The sequence below is a fragment of the Lycorma delicatula genome, chromosome 9 (assembly GCF_047948215.1).
Source record: "Lycorma delicatula isolate Av1 chromosome 9, ASM4794821v1, whole genome shotgun sequence".
Lineage (NCBI taxonomy): Eukaryota > Metazoa > Arthropoda > Insecta > Hemiptera > Fulgoridae > Lycorma > Lycorma delicatula.
The window spans coordinates 109,775,131-109,797,771 of record NC_134463.1 but is presented as its reverse complement, the minus strand read 5'-3'; the positions used below and the strand labels follow the sequence as shown (position 1 = coordinate 109,797,771).

The 22,641-nt window shown below is 29.7% G+C and overlaps 1 protein-coding gene across 1 annotated transcript; it reads left to right on the top strand.

Moving 5' to 3' along the window:
• The first annotated feature begins 500 nt into the window (after positions 1-500).
• Positions 501-16,567, top strand: LOC142330128 (UDP-glycosyltransferase UGT5-like). Its single transcript, XM_075375216.1, has 7 exons — positions 501-683; positions 2,330-2,518; positions 5,251-5,453; positions 7,012-7,480; positions 9,673-9,901; positions 14,814-15,033; positions 16,171-16,567. Exons 1-7 carry the CDS (start codon positions 681-683, stop codon positions 16,457-16,459), a joined length of 1,602 nt encoding a protein of 533 aa, XP_075231331.1. The 5' UTR covers positions 501-680; the 3' UTR covers positions 16,460-16,567.
• The last annotated feature ends 6,074 nt before the right edge of the window (positions 16,568-22,641 follow it).

Here is a 22,641-nt window from a genome sequence, read left to right as displayed (position 1 = left end):
AGATAATACATATGTAAATGTAAAGGAAATTTCAATTTTATAAACCATTAGAAAGTGTTGAAGGGAGAGTCTTATAAAAACTGCAACAGATAACAGCACTCGTGTAATAAATTAATATACAATTTTCATTATTTTAGTATTTCTAATTTTTAATCATAACTGATGCGTGTAAAGTACTTATATAAAGTACTTTCACAGTAAAATTAAGGTAAGATAAGTCTTATCTGGATATTCTGTACTAGGTGGTTTGTTTTATTAAAATTATAAAATTTCTCTCTCTCACTCACTCTCTCTCTCTCTCTTTCTCTGTGTTTGATTGTGCACAATCTTACAAAATTCTTACAAAACAGATCTTTTAACATGTATATCACAAAAAATTAATTCTTGAAATCAGTTTTAACAATAACTCTTTATCTTTTTCTTGATAAATCAAATTGTTACCCAACCCACTTCAGCATTTTTAGATGTTTAAAATAATGCAATTTGTTTTTTTAGTTTCAGTCTTATTTAACAATATACTCAATGTTTGTATTGATATACAAACAAATTTAATAATAGTTCCATTTTTGTGTATTTAATTTTTTTTTGTTTTTTATTATTACTTTTCTTTTAATTTTTTTAAGAAACTCTTATAATAATAGTTTTTAAAACCAAAATTGGTTCAGTGAATCCAGCTAATTATGGTAAGTAAAAAGTTAATTTTTATATGTGTAAATAAATATGTAGTTTATAATATGCATTATTGTAATGTTTTTCAACACAAATTTACCTAAATTTTTACACAAATTTTACCTTCCTGTGCAACGTTCCATTTCAGATGATCTTTCTTTAGAGTTTTTTTCTTTTTTTTATAATGACTTCTGTTATGATGTTATTTCAATAACATTTCAACCTTTAGTCAAGAAGTTTAAAAGTTAATGTGTTTTTTTAATATAAATTAGGTTAAACGATTATTTGTTTCTGTTAAAAATGTTTAAATGCTTATAGCTCCTGAACCCAGTGTCCAAATCTACATTTTCTTATATAATTGTATACTTAAATTTTGTAGTTAAGTTTCAAATTTGTCACCCTTAGATTTTTACATTTTGTATTGAAGAGAGAAAGAAAGATATTAAGATTCTTTTAAACCTTTCCCATTGATTAATACTTTCTATATATGATTTTACACTTTATCTTTTAAAAATGTAATTAATTACAAATTAAAACTTTTATTCTAATTTTTCAATTCCAAACATCTCAATTAATACAGAACTGGTCAAATTTTATTGGGTTTTTCTTTTTTTAATTTTCTACAGAGTGATATATAAATATTTGGAAAACAGAAACTTTTAGAGTATCATTCTTTTAAAGACTATTTCACGTGACTAAATTTTCATATATAATTTCTCAGCAAAAAGGATTATAATTGCTCTGAAATTGTTAAAAATTCAGGCATTGAAGAACTGCATCCCTTACACATACAAGTGTACCAAAAAAATTTAAATGATATGATATAATTATTCTTTTCTTCAGGTCAGTAAGTAAAGAGACAGGTCAGATAGCTATAGCCCTTACTAACTGCAGCCTTGAATTGTTTGTACTTAATCGGATTACTTGAACTATTGAATACGTTAAACCATCTGAGCAGGGAAGAGATTGCGGTTGAATTAATCTAGTTTTGGTTCTTACAATAATAAGTTTGGAGGAATGGGTGATAGCTGAAAGTCTTTTGGTTTACACCATCTCTTGAAATTGTGCATCTCTTTGTGTTAATGATCAAGTTTTTAAGTAAATTCTCAGGAAAATCTAGTGATAGACCAAAGAAGCTATCCATATGGATTTATTCTTTCTCCTTTTGTTTTAGTTTAGGTGCAAGTAATTTATCACATCAGCATCTCCAAAATTTTCATATGTTGATTACTTATCTATAGCTAGACAACATCTGAAATAACATATACATATATGCATTATTGTACATATGTACAATAATGCAAATTTTTTCTGGAAAACTCAAACATTTCTTCACTTATAACTGGTATATCTTACTAGTGTTAAAAAAACAACAGCAGCTGAAAATTCTATGAATAATTTTTACTGGTAATGCAATTTAAAGAAGTAAAAATAAAATAGGACCAGGAATCAAGCTCTTTGGCCTACTGTGACAAACAGTTATGTTACTGATGCACTGTATCAATGAGTTTCATTAACATTAATGGTTAACAAGACTATAAAACCAGCTGTATAACTGTAAGTGATGTTGTAAGAGAGTACAGTTTTAAATTAAAACAAAACACCTATTTAATTAAAAATAGCTTATAATAATAAATAATTGAACTAATTTTTTTTTCAGGAACAAAATATAGTAATTAAATTTGTGTTATTCACTTTCACTATGGTTTTAACCTGCTGCAGTGCTGCCAACATATTCTGTGTATTTCCAACTGCGTCATATAGTCATCAACAACCGATGCTTGCATTAAGCCATGCTTTAGCTGCTAAAGGACATAATCTTACTGTAATAACTGCAAATCCTAATAAGGTTAGTAACAAATTAATATAGTACGAGATCTGTTCAGAAAGTATCAATCATACAACATTTTCTTTCTGGGATAGGCCAATTTCTGTTTTTTTTTTGTTTTGTAAAATACTCCTTTTTTTGTAGTTTTAGTTTATTTCTTTTAATTTGTCCTACTTCTCCTAAATTTCAGTTACGTGTAGTGTAGTAAACATGCAGTGGAATTCTGAAATCTGAATCGTTTTTGCTTTTGTTTTGAGATTGTCAATGAAACGATTAGCTAGGAATCCAGAGACAGTTACTAAAACGGAAATAGTTATTATATCTGCTTGTCTATCAAACATTTTTTTTTTTTTATAGTATATTATTTTTTTAGTATCTGCTGATGATTGTTTGACAACTGAAATGTCATCTGTTAGATTTTTGTAATGTTTTTGAGTGTTTTCTAGATTTTTAATGGTTTATACCTATTGAGTATGTTCTTAGATATTTAAATCTACTTTTAACAAACTAGTAAGTAATCTAATACATAAAATTACAATTAGTACTCTTCATCAAACTTATTCTAGCAAAATAATTGCATAGGATAACTTTTACAAACTCTGAGTATGTAAAATTACTTGATAATTTTCACATTTGTCAAATAAAATGATACATTAAGTACCTAGTTCGCCAGTCTTTTTTTAAATCTAATTAATAACTTTTTACAGTCTTCAATTTTAATTTTTATTAATTACTATTCCCATAAAATGTAGAAACCAACAATTTTTTTTGCAAAAAATAGTTTTAAGTTTTATAATACAATTAATACAATGCATCTAACTGATGATAGTTTTATGGTTATAAAGTAATCTGTATAAAACAGCTTAAAAAATTTGTTTAATATAAACAAATCTGTGTTCATTACTTTTGGCAATTACAAAGATTCTATACCAGATAAAATAGCTATCACAATCAATTGTCAGCACCTCAAGAGAGTTGAAACTAGTAAATATCTAGGAGTGGCATACGACTGTAATAGAAAGTGGATGTGCACATGAACAACATAGTTAAAAAAAGCCAAATATCAGTTTATGTTTTCTACTGGTTGAAATAAGTATTATCAAGAAGGGAGATGTTGCAAGTATACTATGGTCTTTTTCACAGTATGGCAGTGTATGATATCATCGGATGCGGGGGGGGGGGGGTTTCTTTATGGTTCTTCATTTGATTCTTTGAACAGGCCACAAAAAAGTATTTTTAAAATAATTTAATCAGTGAACAGGATCCAGGCAGACTATTTGACATCAGGTGTGTTTTTGTTGTGAATTCTATTGTGTACCTATTCAATGAACTAAAAAATGAGTTTATTGAGATTCCAATTAACACTCGTTTTAAAAGTATTAAGTTACCAAAAAAAATGTTAACAATTAGACAAAGAAGCTATGTCTACAACTCAAAAAAATATTTCAATGAATTGTCAAATAAATTTAAGGAACTTGATGTTAAAAAAAAAAAAATGTTAAAATGAAAATTGAAAGATCAAATTAAAAAGATTGATATTGTATAGAGGACTTATGATTATCTTCTAGAAATGGATTCTATATTTTTTTGTTTGTTTTGATCTTTTCTTTTGTGATCTTTTAATTTACTAAAACATTAATTTTTAACATTTTTAGTATAGTTCATTTATGTACTGTTTTAATTGAGTGAGGTATACTTCATGATTCATGTAAAATACATAATGTTTTTTTAAAACCAATTATATATAGCTATTTAAGCCCCCCTATAGGTCCTTTTTGTATATGTAAATGCTAAAAGGAATTTGGTAATAAATAAGTAAATAAAAGTACTATATATATATAAATTATTTATATATATTTATACTTACAAAGCAACTTATTTGTTTGTTGAAGAAACTGCCTCAGTCAGTCTTTACTTAAAAAAATATGATGCTAAGGAAAAATTGAAAGGCAGTTTATGTGATTTGACTGCTTGCAATTTTTCATTCTGAGGAATACCCTGACTACCTCAAGCTGTCAATTGAAACTCAGTTGATTCTATAATTGGGTATAAAATATTTTTGAAAAATGAGTAGTTCACTTAATACTGCCATGAATTCATAAGAATATAAATTCAGTTCCCCTGATGTGCATTAAACATGTAATAGTAAAAGACTTTTTTATTTAACTTCTTTTATTAAGTGTTTTCTTTTTAATAATTGGGAAAAATTACTTCAGACCATCGGGTATATATCTTTGAAAATTTATTTTTAAGAATATTTATTTTTCAAACTTATCTTCATTTTATTATGCTGCAACACTATTATTACACAATTGAGTTAGAATAGAAATTAAAAATTTAGAAGATAATTTTGACTTATTGGAACAATAAGAAATCTAGATTTATATTCTTAAAAATAATACTGTAATTATACATTCAGAAAAACTTTTCAATACATCTATACTTTTTATGTTTAAAATAACTTTTCAATAAGTTTAAAAGTATTAATAGTTATTATTAATGACCTATTTTCCTACTGCTAAGATATTTTTTTAGTCAGAAGATTTTTTTAGAGCTGATTATGCAACACATTGTATTTCATTGATGATTAATCAATACTACCAGCTGTAATTCATTGTTGAATGGATTTTGCATATTTACCTTTAAAACGATTTTTAAAGCTAATTTTCTTCATGAAAGAGCAATTTCCATGTAATTTGAAAGTGAGTAAATTATTGTTTCTTAATATTATTAAAACTTTTTTTTTATTTAAGGTACCGATGAAAAATCACAGAGAGATAGACATGAATTTTTTATATCGTTTGTTTCAAGAGGATATAGAAAAAGTTGAAAAGGAAACCGGATTCACATCTCAGAAAAGACAAGGACTTTTTAATTCACTAAATTCTGCACCAGCCATATTTGAGTATATAGCTTATCACATCTTTAATTCTTTGCAAATACAAAATTTGATCAGGTATTTGAAATTTTTTTTTGTATTTGTTAACAATCATTTTTTCTATTACGTAAGCAACAGAAAGTATACGTTCTCAATACTCCAAGAAGTTAATACACAGTAACTCCTTATCTATTTCACTGTATTTATAATGATAAATAGCCAAGAGTTTCTCATTAAGGATCAGAAAAAGTAGAACTCCAAACTCCAGCATTCTTAAATATCACTATTTGGTTATCTGCCCATTCACTACCTTAGTGAATTTTTGAGTTCCTCATAAATCTCATTTTCTTTTCGATTATCTGTAATTTTTCCTCTTTAAAAGAAGATGCAAAGATGATCCAATCCATTTTATATACTGTATTTTCTTTTTTCTATTAAATGCCTCCTTTGATATCTTTGTTCTTATATATCTTTTAAGTTTTACAGTCTTCTACAATATTAACATGGTCTCTGATTATGTTTTTTAATCTTTAATTCTTACTTTCTTTCATATGAACATTTTTTTTTTTGGCATATTGTCTCCTTTCCCCATTACTTTTCTTTTCTTAATGTTAATTTTCTTACTGTACTTTGTCATAATGCCCAGCACCGAAATCATCTGGTAAATATTCTGTGACTCATCACACAAAATTACTGCGTCATCTGAAAAGTTATTTGGTGTGTTTTTCTTCCTCCAAAATTAATCCCTTGTACATACATACTAAACAAGGTTGGGGGTAGTATTTAGCTTTTTACTATTTTTTGAACTGGTTTTTTTTCTTTAGAAAAATTCAGAATATATTATACTTCTATATTACTTCTAAAGAAGTAAATTAACTGGTTGATGCAGTGTAAAGGTTTTTTATTCACTGTCAACCTTTTAACTTTGACATTTTTATCTCTTGTATTATCTATTATCTCTTTCATACGCTCTGGTGTTACTTTAATTTTTTACCCATTATAATTCCATTAAAAACAAAATTCACTAACCCATGATGCCTTAATAATCATTTGCCTTTTAATTTTTACAAAATTTATACCTCTTCATTCCCTACCGTATAAACACTTGTACAACATACTTTGTCATTTTATGACCTAAATAAAATTCATCTAGTTATCCCCTATATTAATATTTAATTCCTCATTATCCTTCTTTATGTCACAATCCTTAACCTTTGTTTGTTTTTACTCTAATTTGTTTTTAAGATGACTATCTTTCCAACCATAAATTTATGCCACCCTATTTCACTTCAGTTCGGTTGAACATTAATTCTTTGCTTGGGTTAATTTTATTGATATTGGTATTGGTAGAAGTATTATTAACTTTCTATTTTTGTATACAGATAGGTTTCCTTTTCATAGTAAATATTTTTATTTTTTTATTTTAAGCCTTCCCTTTCCATATTTCAGTCCAATTTTCTTCAAAATGTTAAATATTTTGTTCAGTCCTATATTATCAAATGCATCCTCTGCATTATTAAATCTTTAAATAATGACTAGAAAAAAAAATTGTTTTATTTTTTGCTTTTTTATTTAAATCATAGTAATTTATTTTAATAATAATAATAATAATGTGTTTTACTTCTTTTATTAACAGGGAAGTTAATGGAACAAATTACGATTTAATGATCGTTGAACCATTTATTATTACTAGCTTGTTAGGATTTTCTGATATGATTGGAAATCCACCAATTGTCGGCATCTCAACAATTCTTTCAATGTCAACTATTGATATTGAATACGGTAATCCTGTAATACCTTCATATATCGCTGAAACATTTGGGTTTTACTCCAATCATATGTCACTGTGGGAACGTTTCATAAACTTATGGATTGTTTTATATCAAAATTTATATATAATGAATATGTATACGCGACCATCACAAGAAAAAATAATGAGACAGTATTTTGGAAATGTTAATCGTAATTTATGGGATCTAGAATCAAATAAAAGTTTACTGATCGTTAGTGGCGACTTATCTACAAGTTATCCTAAACCACTGCAACCTAATACAGTTTATGTTGGACCGATGCACATAAAAACTCCACCACCATCTTTACCAAAGGTTTGTATTAACATTTATATAACAATACTATAAAAAAAAATAAGTATTGTATACTTCTATAAAATTGTTACTTCTGAAAAAATGTAGGAGATTATATATATAATACTACTAGCAGATATTATAAGATTTTAAATACCAATAAAATATATATTAAATTAGTTAACAATAACTATTGGTATTACCACTATGTTATTCAACATCTAAGTTTCAACCTTGAGGCAGATCCAATTCAACATGTCTACATCCATCCTCCTCAATTTCCAATTAAACATTTTGATCCTGATAGCACCCGTTTCTTTTCAGATCATCTATAATTTTCACTTTTTTCTGGCCTCTCATTTTTTCACCTTTCCACTGATCCTTCTAGCACTGTTTTAATTAATATTTCACCTCAGTGATATATTCCATCCATTTAAGTTGTAGGTCTTGTACTAATTGATCTTACTTAGCTTTTATTCTCATTAACTGTCCTCTTCATTTTTTACTTTTCTGTCCATTTAACCTTCCATGTTTTCCTGCATGCCCTTATTTCAAATGATCCCAGCCCTTCTCTTTTTCTTAGTTTCTATGTTTCACATCCATACAGGATACATCCAAATGTAACATTTCTTTCAACTATAACTGTTTCATTCTGTTAATCGCTTCTTTATCATTGTTATGCTTGTTTTCATTTTATTCTTACATTCTAAATCTTCTGTAAACATGGTAATAGTTGTGAAAGGGATGAACCCACTTTATCTAACAAAATGCCAGGTCTGGCATCAAGTTACTGTATGTACTATTTGAGATTACACCCGAATCCTCTTGGTGTTAGATATACCAGTGGCATTAAAAATCTACAAAATTTCCTTTGAAATTTGGTTACATTCAAATAATAAAATTCTATGAACGTTTCCTATTCCTTCTTATCAAATTTCTCTTAACATAATTATACATGTTTATATTTCCTCTAGAAACTCTACTTAATTTTTAATTAATAAATAAACAATGAAGCTATAGTAAATAGTTTTAGATTTTTTAATATATTATTTACAGGCTTCTTAAATTAACCATAATACCTTACGATGGTTCTGTAGGCTAAACAGAAAAAGAGAGAGGTTTCTTACATTGTTTCCCCTACTTATAGTAGCATGAAAATTAATCTGAAAGCATTTTATTCAATAAAAAGTAACTTTATTTAGGAAAAAATCACATCTGGTTAATTTGTGAATATCTAGTAATTACATCCTTTATTCTTAATCACTCCACATACATGATTTGACATTGATTCAACATTCTACCATAATTTTTTTTTTACTTTTTTATCATGAAGCCATGTTGATATTAAGGCTTTAGTGAGGTCAGTTTTGTGGTACAACTAATTTTTGAGTTGTTTTTTTACTGTTGTCCAAAGATTTTCAATTTGGTTTAAATCTGGGTAGTTGCCTGGCCTCAGGAGCACTTTAATATTTTCTTACTGAAAGAATTTTTCCATTTTCTGACAGTATGGCATGGCACCAAATCTTGCTGGAACACTCCATTGCCTAGTGGGAATTTGTTTTAAAGTTATGACAGAATCCTTTCCTTCAGAATCTTGATATATTCATCACTTTTCTGCATACCATTTACTGGAAGTGTTGAACTGAGAAACAACCCCAAAAAGTTTTTTTCTGGAGATGTTAACTGATTGTTAGATATGAGTCGGTGATGTATTTTCATCTAATGTTTTTCTAACATACAGAACCCTTTGCCCCTGAACATAAAAATTTGATTTGCAGGAAAATATAAAATTTTTCCAGACTTCTTTGGTTAAGTTAACGTGTACTTCGGCCCACAAGAGCCTTATTTTGTACATTGCTGGTGTTAAAAGCTGCGTTTTAGCTGGCTAACGAGCTTTCTGTCAAGCTGCAAGAAGTTGGTGTTTAACAGTTGTCATGTATAAATCTGTTTTGTTGGCTGGTAATTTTCGATTTAAGTCCACAGAAAATAAATTTTCGTCAAGTTTACTATCTTCACTTACTGATATCCAATCCTTTGTAGGTATAGTTTTTCTTTTCTGGTGATATTTGCCTTTCCTTTGAGGTGAGAAGGAACTATTTTCTTTAAATCATTTTAAAATCGCATAATTAAAATTATTAATTTAATGTTACGTTATGTAATTAAATACTTGTATAGTTTCTTTAAAACACAAAAAATATACTTTTTTTTTCTAGGATCTTCAGGAATTGATGGACAGTGCTGAAGATGGTATTATATATTTTAGTCTCGGTAGCAACATGAAAGGTAAATCAGTGCCTGAAGAGAAACGTGAAGCATTCCTTAAAGCTTTTAAACAATTTCCAAAAACAACAGTGTTATGGAAGTGGGAAGCAAATACAGATTTACCTGGAAGACCCGAGAATGTTGTAACAAGAAAATGGTTACCACAGCAATCAATTTTAGGTATAAAAATGTGTGTCAATACACAGTTATTTTTTTTTTTTTGTCTTCAGTCATTTGACTGGTTTGATGCAGCTCAAAAAAAGCACAAGATTCCTTATCTAGTGCTAGTCGTTTCATTTCAGTATACCCTCTACATCCTACATCCCCAACAATTTGTTTTACATACTCCAAACGTGGCCTGCCTACACAATTTTTCCCTTCTACCTGTCCTTCCAATATTAAAGCGACTATTCCAGGATGCCTTAGTATGTGGCCTGTAAGTCTGTCTCTTCTTTTAACTATATTTTTCCAAATGCTTCTTTCTTCATCTATTTGCCGCAATACCTCTTCATTTGTCACTTTATCCACCCATCTGATTTTTAACATTCTCCTATAGCACCACATTTCAAAAGCTTCTAATCTTTTCTTCTCAGATACTCCGATTGTCCAAGTTTCACTTCCATATAAAGCGACACTCCAAACATACACTTTCAAAAATCTTTTCCTGACATTTAAATTAATTTTTGATGTAAACAAATTATATTTCTTACTGAAGGCTCGTTTAGCTTGTGCTATTCGGCATTTTATATCGCTCCTGCTTCGTCCATCTTTAGTAATTTTACTTCCCAAATAACAAAATTCTTCTACCTCCATAATCTTTTCTCCTCCTATTTTCACATTCAGCGGTCCATCTTTGATATTTCTACTACATTTCATTACTTTTGTTTTGTTCTTGTTTATTTTCATGTGATAGTTCTTGCGTAGGACTTCATCTATGCCGTTCATTGTTTCTTCTAAATCCTTTTTACTCTCGGCTAGAATTACTATATCATCAGCAAATCGTAGCATCTTTATCTTTTCACCTTGTACTGTTACTCCGAATCTAAATTGTTCTTTAACAGCATTAACTCTAGTTCCATGTAAAGATTAAAAAGTAACGGAGATAGGAAACATCCTTGTCGGACTCCCTTTCTTATTAGGGCTTCTTTCTTATGTTCTTCAATTGTTATTGTTGCTGTTTGGTTCCTGTACATGTTAGCAATTGTTCTTCTATCTCTGTATTTGAACCCTAATTTTTTAAAATGCTGAACATTTTATTCCAGTCTACGTTATCGAAAGCCTTTTCTAGGTCTATAAACGCCAAGTATGTTGGTTTGTTTTTCTTTAATCTTCCTTCTACTATTAATCTGAGGCCTAAAATTGCTTCCCTTGTCCCTATACTTTTCCTGAAACCAAATTGGTCTTCTCCTAACACTTCTTCCACTCTCCTCTCAATTCTTCTGTATAAAATTCTAGTTAAGATTTTTGATGCATGACTAGTTAAACTAATTGTTCTGTATTCTTCACATTTATCTGCCCCTGCTTTCTTTGGTATCATAACTATAACACTTTTTTTGAAGTCTGATGGAAATTCCCCATTTTCATAAATATTACACACCAGTTTGTATAATCTATCAATTGCTTCCTCACCTGCACTGCGCAGTAATTCTACAGGTATTCCGTCTATTCCAGGAGCCTTTCTGCCATTTAAATCTTTTAATGCTCTCTTAAATTCAGATCTCAGTATTGTTTCTCCCATTTCATCCTCCTCAACTTCCTCTTCTTCCTCTATAACACCATTTTCTAATTCATTTCCTCCGTATAACTCTTCAATATATTCCACCCATCTATCGACTTTACCTTTCGTATTATATATTGGTGTACCATCTTTGTTTAACACATTATTAGATTTTAATTTATGTACCCCAAAATTTTCCTTAACTTTCCTGTATGCTCCGTCTATTTTACCAATGTTCATTTCTCTTTCCACTTCTGAACACTTTTCTTTAATCCACTCTTCTTTCACCAGTTTGCACTTCCTGTTTATAGCATTTCTTAATTTCCGATAGTTCCTTTTACTTTCTTCATCACTAGCATTCTTATATTTTCTAAGTTCATCCATCAGCTGCAATATATCGTCTGAAACCCAAGGTGTTCTACCGGTTCTCTTTATTCTGCCTAAGTTTGCTTCTGCTGATTTAAGAATTTCCTTTTTAACATTCTCCCATTCTTCTTCTACATTTTCTACCTTATCTTTTTTACTCAGACCTCTTGCGATGTCCTCCTCAAAAATCTTCTTTACCTCCTCTTCCTCAAGCTTCTCTAAATTCCACCGATTCATCTGACACCTTTTCTTCAGGTTTTTAAACCCCAATCTACATTTCATTATCACCAAATTATGGTCGCTATCAATGTCTGCTCCAGGGTAAGTTTTGCAGTCAACGAGTTGATTTCTAAATCTTTGCTTAACCATGATATAATCTATCTGATACCTTCCAGTAACGCCTGGCTTTTTCCAAGTGTATATTCTTCTATTATGATTTTTAAATTGGGTGTTGGCAATTACTAAATTATACTTCGTGCAAAATTCTATAAGTCGGTCAACACAGTTATAGGCAAATGAATGTTTTATGTAATGTGATACTTTAAATCTCATAATGCTTTCAATTGAAACCAGTTATCTTTGGTGATTATATTGTTTCTCACTGGTATTTTTTTTCACTGTGGCATCTAAAATATATATTACAAACAGTTTTCCTGAATTAGGATGAAATGTGTTTACAAGTTTCTCAAAAAGTATGTTAGCTTTGAATTTTTCTATTCATTCAGTATATTGATGGGATTAGCAGCAAAAATGAACAAAAACCTTTAACCACATATTTTAACCTTCATAACCAAATATTTTATATTCTGTTGCAATAAACAGAATAATGCAGTAATTTCTTACTGCATTATGTATGAAAGGAATCTTCAACAGCACAGATGACACTGAGTTAGCTAGATTTAGTTTAACCAATTTTTGTATTGAAACTGAATGTTCTGTTAATTTACAATATGTAATATATATATATATATATATATATATATATATATATATATAACATGAGAAGATTCAGGTTTATCTAACAATAATAATTAGATAAACCTGAATCTTTAACTGAACTTCAACCTGAATTACTTGAATTCAACAAAGCAATATTGTTTCAGTAAAAGGAGACTATTTAATTTAAATTAAATAAATTAATTGGAAGATCTTTCATATCAATATGTATTTTGTTAATTTTAACATCAATCACTTACATCAATATTTTACATTCATGAACCAGCCAGCCAGTCATATTTAAGGTCAGCTACAGTTAACTTTGGAAAGGTACTTTTTATTGACAAATGTGCAATCTGTCTACTGACATACGAGCAGTTAGTGACAAGCATATGGGTTCATGAACAACATATAAATTAAATAATGAAGCTAATTAGTGATATGTTTTGGCAATGCTTTAATACGCTGCCACTACAAAAGCAACATGTTGGCTTGTAAAAATGTGCGTTTGAATTAGATAGTGTTAAAGATAAGCCACAGCTGAACTTCATATACTGTGGATGACACTGTAAGACCATATGAAAAAGAACTTGAAATTTAGACCATTTCATCTGATGTTCATCAATGAACTATCAGACGCAGATATGGGTCGTCGTGCTGCATTCTGCCGGACTTTGTTAAAAAACTTCCCTGCTGCAGTTCATCCTGGAAAGGTGCTTTTTACTGACGTATGAGCAATCTATAGCAGTTTCCTTACCAGAAATGTTTTATTTTGGGTGAAAGAAAACCCTTATTGCACGACAAAGTTGGAAAGAAATCCACTGTATGTTGTGATATGGGCTAGAATGACAGCTCGGCTTTGTTTGGTCTTTATTTTTTTGATAGACCAGTGAATACACAAACCTATTTAGAGACATGGTTAATACCACAGCTTCAAGAGAAGGATCTCATGGAACGAGTATGTTTGCAACAGGATGGAGCAGCTGCACATTTTGTTCTATCAATCTGCACGTTTCTGAATGAAAGATTTCGAGGATGTTGGATTGGCCGCAGTACTCCAGCATCGCCAGCTCCGTTATCATGGCCACCACGAAGTCCTGATCTCACTACACCAGACAATTAATTATGGTGATTTAAAAAGGAACACGTATCTGCATATTGCTACACCACAAATGAAGAATTGTGTGACGTTGTGAGAGATGCCTTCTGTAATGTAACACCAGAAATGCTCCATTGCTTGTCACAGAGGATGTGGCGACATATAGAATTATGTGTGCAACATGAAAGTGAACACACAGACCCACTGCACAAATTAAAATTAATACTATGTATCTAGTGAGTAAATAAAATAATTCATTATTATATCGCATTTTTCACTTATAACTCATTAGAAATTTTTAGTTCTAACTTTATAGGGTATAGTGACTTCCCGCCGACTTGTATGTTTGGGGGGCTATCGGATTATATCACATGAGGCAGTTCTAGTTATCGTGGGTGTTAAACAGATTGATGTCCTTGCATCAAAATGTCAGTTACATTATGCTGTAAAGAAGTCAGATGCACTGATTGCACAGCATATTCGGGAAAATAGAGGAGGAAGGTTTTGGTATTTGGCAGGACAGATGGGATGAGATGGCATATGAGCGATATATGCACAGTCTCTTTCCAGATGTAAGGGCATTGAAAGTTGCCTCATGAATCTCTCGAACAAGCATGTGACTCAGTTCCTTTCAGAGCATGTTGCATTTTAGGATAGGCTGGCTTGATTTGACTTGACTAACTCGGGTCAGTATCCTCAATGCTAGATATCAGATGATAAATATCATGTGTTGTATATCTGCCCAAAATATGAGTTTAGGTATGCATAGATGGTCAGGAACGTTGAGGATATTGGTTTGAGTCTGGATCTGCGAGCTAACTGGAAAGTTAGAGATGAGTGGCGCATTGTTGAAAGATTTTTGAGGTTTTTGGCACTTGAAATGATTGCAAAGAGTGTTTATTGTAGAATAGCAGTATGGCTGGCAAGAGACCCGTTAAAAATATTATTAACTGTTTAACTCAACACTGTTACAGCCCATCCAAAGATGAAGGTTTTCATAAGTCAGGTTGGTCTTCAGAGTTTTCAAGAAGCAGTTTATTATGGTGTACCAATACTTGGTATACCAATGTTTGGTGACCAAGATTTCAATGCTAAAACTTTATCTAATGCTGGTGCTGGATTGAAGGTTGAATTTCAGGATATAAATTATGATAAGGTGTACGAAAACCTAAAGCAACTTCTCACAAATACAAGGTCAGTATTCTAGTAAGTTGATAATAATACAGTAATTATTAAAGACTTTTAGACCTAAGTTAAGGTATTTTCTGAAGTCAGGATCATATCTAATTGGGAAAAGAAGGACAGTCAGAGAGAAGTATATAAGATAGATTGTATATAGTTATTGGATGGAATTAATTAGTATGGCTGTACCCAATTTTTCCCTAAGCCCAATAATGAAGCTTTTATAAAGACACCAGATAGGAAAAAATGTCCCTGGATACATAAGTAGGAAAAGCTGACTCCTCCCACAAAAGTAAATAAATGCTAAGAATACATAGCTCAAAGTTTGATCCCTACAATCCTACTCTAGCTCATACCCAGTGGGCACTTTGTCAAACACAACAGAAAGAAAAGAATTAAGAACTCAGAAAAGAGGAAGAAAGTACTGAAGAGAGATGTAAAAGAAAAATCCTAAATCTCCAACAATAAATAATTGTTAAAATTGATTGATGAGATTGTTCTTTTGGCAGAAATGAAAAATGAGTTAGAAGAAATTCTGAATGCTAGGATTTACTACAAAAGAAATTCAACTTGAAAATAAACTTAGACAAAGTAACATAACATACACTGGTTTACCTTGGAACTGCTACAGCTGTGTTTTTATCGATATAACACTTTAGTAACAAGATGATTATATTTATTCATAATGTTTATTTTATGCTAATCCATATTCCTTCACAGTTGTGTTCACATTAATTTATTTGAAATTTATCTATTTTTAGTTGAAATAATGATGACGTCTAGCAATATAAGAATTAAAAGTTTTATTCAAAATATATACAAAAAAAGACAAATAATTCAGAGAACATCAGTCAAAATTTGCATTTCAATTAAAACTTTAAGAAAATGGTGTGCTATAATAATTGTTTTTAGGTGGATAATAATTGCCTTCGCTGACTACTTATTGGCTATATTTCTTTACAATAAATAACACACAATATAAACCAGTAAAATATTAATCAAAACCAAAGTAATGTTAATAATTACTTAGACACTGTAAATAACCAAGCACACTGTAAATGAGATGAATGTACACAGATTTATTTTTATACATATGTTAATACATTTAATAAAATATATTTAAGGCAGTCTCTTATTTTCTTATTTCAGTTATAAGAAAAATATGATGCGATTATCATCAATAACTAAAGATAAACCGATGTCAGCTGTGGATACTGCAGTCTGGTGGGTAGAATATATACTAAGACATAAAGGTGCTCCACATCTGAAGCCGGCTGCGTTAGACTTAACTTGGTACCAGTACTACATGGTGGATATTTTTGTTATTTTAATGTTCGTCATTTTGATGACTTTATTGACAATTTATTTTATTGCAATTATTGTGATTCGGCAGTTATTTTCAACAAAAATTAACAGTAAGAAAATTAAAAGAAACTAAAATGAGGTGGATTATACTATCTAGTTTAATGTAATTGTATATGTTAATAAATAATTAACCAAATTGCATTTGCAACAGAAGATATTAAAAGAGTAAATTTAAATTAAATTTTATCACACCCTGCTTCATCATTTCTGTTCCCACTTAGTATTTTCTCAAAAACTTTTTATTTTTTTTTTAATATGACAAAGTAAGAAAAAATACAGTCAGCTTTTAAAGCAGTAGAAACAGTAAACTATCTCAGTCGTTCTCAAAACTGTTTCTATATTTATAAAAAATAACTGTTTCTTATTAATTCATCATATTAAAAAAATTTTTCTGAACAACAATATCTCTGTGAAAGTTTTGTAGGGTAAAAAAATAAAAAACAGGGAGCAGTCAATCTTAAATTAATTTTAATGAATTATTATGTATGTAAATACCAAATAAATATTTTTGCAGAAGAAATTTGTTTGCACATCATTTACTGCATTAGGTGGAATTATGTTGATCTTTACCATCATAGAACTTAAAAAATTATTGAAAATATATATAAAAAAAAATTAACTGTTTATACAGTTATAAAATTAACTATGCTTTTATTAATTTATACTTTTTTAAAAATATTCAACTCACAAAGCCCAAAAGTTTATTTTCAAGCCTTTTCGTTCATTTTTAATTAGATTTTGTGAACTTTTCTTTAGAAGATATTTTTATTTGGGAGATATTTGCATAATTAAAATAATTGTAAAACAGTTTTATGTTAGTATTATGACAGTTACAAATTTAAACTTTGTCGTTTTAAAAGTAATGATATTAAGCGTTATGATATTTAAGCCTTTTTGCATACTGTAACATATCGTGTCATTTCATCTTTTGGTGTTATCACATTGATAGTTAATTTTCCTGCATTCATTCAAAGTGTTTCATGGTATATTGTATTTAAAGAAACTGAAAATATTATTTAATAACTTTGCTAGTATAAATGTATTTATTTCTTTTAACATTTATTTACTAAATTTTAAACACGCTTTGTATTACTTTTTGTATAAAATAGGTCAAAGTCACTTACATAACCTGAATTTTTTTATATAAGACAAAATTAGTATTTAATAAAATAAAACCATGTTTTTTATTGTTAGATTTCCTTAAGAAAATTTATCTGCATTACCTTTACTAATTTACCCACTGAAATTAATCTTTTTAACATTCATATTATTTCTCTGTTTTTAAAAAAAATATATTTAAATTCTATTAAATAAACCACCTAGTACAGAATATTGAGATATGAACATCTTAGTACAATTTTTAATGAATGAAACATGATTTTCATTATATTCTGTACTAGATGGTTTATTTAATACAATTTAAATATGCTCTAATATATATCTAAATTTAGACTAATTAATGTGATTTCTAAATAGAAATCACATCATCATTTATTAATTAATGATTTCTAATGTAATTTCAAAATAGTTATTAAAGATGAATTTAGGAAAAAATATTTGGTTGCAAAATTATATTTAAAATTTTCTTACACATCCAGTTAAATTTACTGTTTTACATATATAAGTAAATAGTAAACAACTCAGAGGATCTTATTGTATAAGAGAAAGATTAGAAACATCAGTGGTCTAAAGAGGGAACAGAAAACTACAGTATAGTGATTAAGTTTATATGGATGGAAAGAAGAGAGAAACTGAAAGGATATTCGTGTGGTCCATGGTGACTTCGAATTTGACCTTAAGAAATCACTAATTCTGCTCCTTAATTATCATCCTAAAAATATCAATATGACCTCATTTCAGGGGAATAGCTGAAATTCGAGCAAAATTTTTCAGTAGCCATAACTCACAAAAGAAGCATTTTACGACATTCATATGTTTATATGAACTTTTCCATTATTTTCATGAGTAGAATAGGTTATGAAGTCTAGTCCTAAAATAGGATAGGTGTTTGTTATGTACACATTATTTTCTTTCAGTTTGGAACTTATTTTGGTTGTTTTCAGTCCACATTTCTTCTTTGATACAATGATCCAATCCATTTTTATTTCTCTAAAAAGAAATTTAACAATTATAGATGTTGATTTTTTTTTGCATTCGGCACTCTATAACTGATAGAACATTGTTCGAAATCCATCTGAATCGTTAATGCAATAGAATCCAATATACAGGGTTATCATAAGAGAATGGTGCAGTTTTTATCATGGTTTAAATTAAAACAGAATTACTTACAGTTTGTTTCTTATTTTTCAAATTTGTCGTCTCATACATTTTTTTACATAATTTATAAATTTCAATATGTGCGCCCTTAGTCGCTCGACAAATGTCCAAATGTTCATATTTATTTAAATTTTAACTAAATTATTTTTATTTTTTCATTTTTTATTTTAACTAGAATGAAAGACTGGTGTTATTTTCTATTCTGACATTAGTTGATGCAGTTGCTGGTATTTTTCAAAAATTATTTTAATAGAGTTTTATTGTTGAATATTACAAAAAATTAAAATTAATTTTTCTAAACAATTTGTTGTTTTATATTGTTCTGAAATATGATAAAGAATTTTTTTACTTAATTTCTTTTATTCTTAACTATGGTCTTAAAGACTTCAAAAAAAAAATCAAGAATTTCTAGATTTTTCTGGTTTTGAAATGCCATCAGTCACAATACTGTATATGGCCATTTTGTTATCATAATGAATGTAGTACAACCTTCAAAAGAATCACTTTGATTCTCAAAAAGATAAATTATAAAGCATGAGCACTAAATCAGAGAAGATTCATAAATATTTTGAATTTCTGATTATTTAAGACTTATTTTTACAGCAAAACATCTGTACTTATGTTTTACCATTGACATCACTAAATCCTTCTAATCAGGATTTCCTGATTATCCATTTAACTTGTAACAGAACATTAAAGAATATAGTTTACACCAATTACAACAACTTTACAGGATTTTCACCTAACAATTTCCTCCATTACCACCTATTTTCAACAACCACCACGTTTTGAATATAATTTTAAGCCATTTTACAGTTCACAGATGCAGTAGGTTAAAGCGCTTCTTTTAATTTTATCGATTCATCTTTCCATCAGTTTGTATTTTTTTTTCTTCAACCAGTCTTCCAGCTACTTTTTCTTTTTCCTGTTTAGCCTCTGATAACTACCGTTTAGATAATTCTTCAGAGGATGAATGAGGATGATATGTATGAGTGAAAATGAAGTGTAGTCTTGTACATTCTCAGTTTGACCATTCCTGAGATGTGTGGTTAATTGAAACCCAACCACCAAAGAACATTATCCACCTTTCAACATTATTAGTTTCGTTTGCTCTTCTTTCGTTATATTTCCTGATTTACACCAAGCAAATACTTCTAGTTATGCATAACCATGTATGAGGGTAAGTCAATTATTATCCGCAATGTAGTTATAAATTTGATTGCAATTCAAATAGGAAACTTACTTGTACATCATTTTACAACATAGTCCCCTTGCATTTCAATGCACTTGGTCCATCGTTGCACAAGCTTCCTGATGCCCTCACAAAAGAAGGTTTTCGGTTGAGCTGTGAGCCAGGAATGCACCGCTTCTTTCACTGTTTCGTCCGAGGTAAATTGATGCCTCTTTGAGTGGACCAAACAAGTGGTAGTCAGAAGGAGCAAGATCAGGACTATACGGAAGATGAGCCAGTACTTCAAATTTGAGTTTCTGGAGCATTTCAGCAGTGTGGGCAGAACTATGTGGACGGGCATTGTCATGCAGCAACACAACATCTTTCGACAGCAGTCCTCGGTGTTTGCTTTGAATTGCAGGCTTCAGCTTGACAGTAAGCATCTTACTGTAATGCTCACTGTCTAATGCCATGTCCCTCTCCTCATAATGTTCCAGTACTGGGCCTTGTGAGTCCAAAAAACCGTAAGCATCAGTTTTCCTGCGGACGGTTGGGTCTTGAACTATTTTTGCAAGGCGAATTTGGATGTTTACATTCCATACTCTGCCATTTACTCTCCGGCTCGTAATGATGGATCCATATTTCATTACCTGTGATGATTCTGTCTTAAGAAGATGTCCCGTTCGTTACCAAAGCAATCCAAATGTTTTTGGCAGATGTCCAAGTGCATTTGTTTATGCGCATTTGTTATGTGTGAGTTGTTTTGGGACCCATCTTGCACAGACTTTATGAAACCCAAATCTGTTGTAGATGATTTCGTAGTCAGAACTGTGACTAATTTGCAGACAATGTGTCATTTCATCAATAGTTGCTCATCTGTCTAAGAAAATCATGTCACGTGCACGGTCAATGTTTTCCTCATTGTGGCGGTAAATAGTCGTCCGGCTTCTTCATTGTGTGTAACACTTGTGCGGCCATTTTTGAATTCATTCATAGACACTCTGTTGCAGCAACACACTGTTCCCGTACTGTACCGAAAGTCTTCGATGAATTTCGGCCCCTGATACACCTTCTGAGCACAAAAAATTGATCACTGAACATTGCTCTTCTTTGGTGCAATCAGAAAGCGGAACAGAGTACTACCAACATAAACAAAAATATAACTAAATATCAGATAATAATTGACTTACCCTCGTACATCATTACTCTCATCCTAAGCAACTGAATACATTTCTGCTTACTTTAAATCATTTTGTATTTGCGAAGAAATATTTCTTTCTGATGTTATTACTCAATCTGTAATTGTTTTGTTATATGCTTTATAATCAAGAACTTTTCTTTAAAATCTTCTAAAAAAAGTTGCACTAAATTCTAAAAATGCTTGTTTTACAAACTCTCCTTTTGAAAGAGGTTTCCCGTGGTGAGCAATGAGCTATTTGAAAACTAGCAGTTGTAATTTTATTTATTTTGAATCAAAAAAGTTTTTAAACAACTGGTTTGTGAATGATACTATTTTTTTCTTTTGTAAAAGATATTCTCTTCTTTCTTCGTCTGTTGAGAAGCTGAGATTTGAATGCAACTTTTCAAAATGTCTTTACATTGTATGTACATGAAGTGACCTTTTCGTTACAATGTAGATATATGGTCGTTTTATTCTTTTTAATCACTTAATATTTATCAAACCATTCTGTTTGATATGGTCTAGAACTTGTATCGTTTGTTTTTATTTTTTTAACCACCAACATAGTACAGGGCTACAACTAAAAGTATTTATATTTAGAATAAAATAATTTTTGAAGAAATTTATTATTAACGTACGTGATATACATACATATGTAGATAAGAATATTTAATAATTCAGAACTAATAATAAAGTTTAACATTATTAAACACTTCTAGACATGAACACCAAGATTGCCGATTAGTTCAACACTATGAGCTGGTACATCCCCGTCCTAAGATGCAATGAATATGTGCATCAAGTTTATGACTGACGGTCATGAGTCATACAGAGGTGCAGTGACATGGAAAATCGGTTAGCCAACTTCCTCTTGGAAATATTTTTTTTTTATAAATTTGACATTAGATATTTATACTTTAATTATTTAATATTTTTGATTGTCTGTTCTCTCTTTTATGATATAAAAAATAAATTATAAAACTCAATACTTGGGTCATTAAAATGCCCTTGTGGGTCAGAGGCTGACCAGGGCTCATAGGATCACCACCACTGTTCTATCCCACTGCAGATCTTTCATAACAAACTAATCATTTTTAAATGCTTAATCAATACAGTTTTTTTATTCATTTATATATTATAAATGTGTAATACCGTTCCATAATGTATATAACACTGCACAAGATGTAACTTAAAAACTAAGAGATAGAAAAATTCTGTTAACATTTTTGAATTCAAGGGAAAAAATACATATAGAAACCACTTCTACTTGTACTAGGACAAAATTTTTTATACCAGTATTATGGTATTATGTTAGATTACGAAGAAAGTGCAATTGATCTTCTGTAATGTAAACAAACTTTTCATAATAATAGCTTACGATATAGTAGGTCATAAAATGATGTTTCGCTAACCAAAAAATTAGACTGGTAGTGATATAAAGAAGTACAATTACATAATGGTACTTAACATTTCAAATACTTAAATTTAAAATTATTATAAAAATTATATTTTTACATACTTCGGATTGAGAAGTTCATTACAGCTACATTTTGTGGAGATAAACTTGACATGAACACACATCTGATAAATAATTGGAAGAATTAAATGTGTGAAGTTTGTACGTATC

Bases quoted from the DNA above. Each gene is read 5' to 3' on its own strand.
- LOC142330128 (XM_075375216.1), top strand. The intron at 5,454-7,011 runs GTATTTGAAATT...TTTTATTAACAG, and splicing joins CAAATACAAAATTTGATCAG to GGAAGTTAATGGAACAAATT. The intron at 15,034-16,170 runs GTCAGTATTCTA...TTCTTATTTCAG, and splicing joins CAACTTCTCACAAATACAAG to TTATAAGAAAAATATGATGC.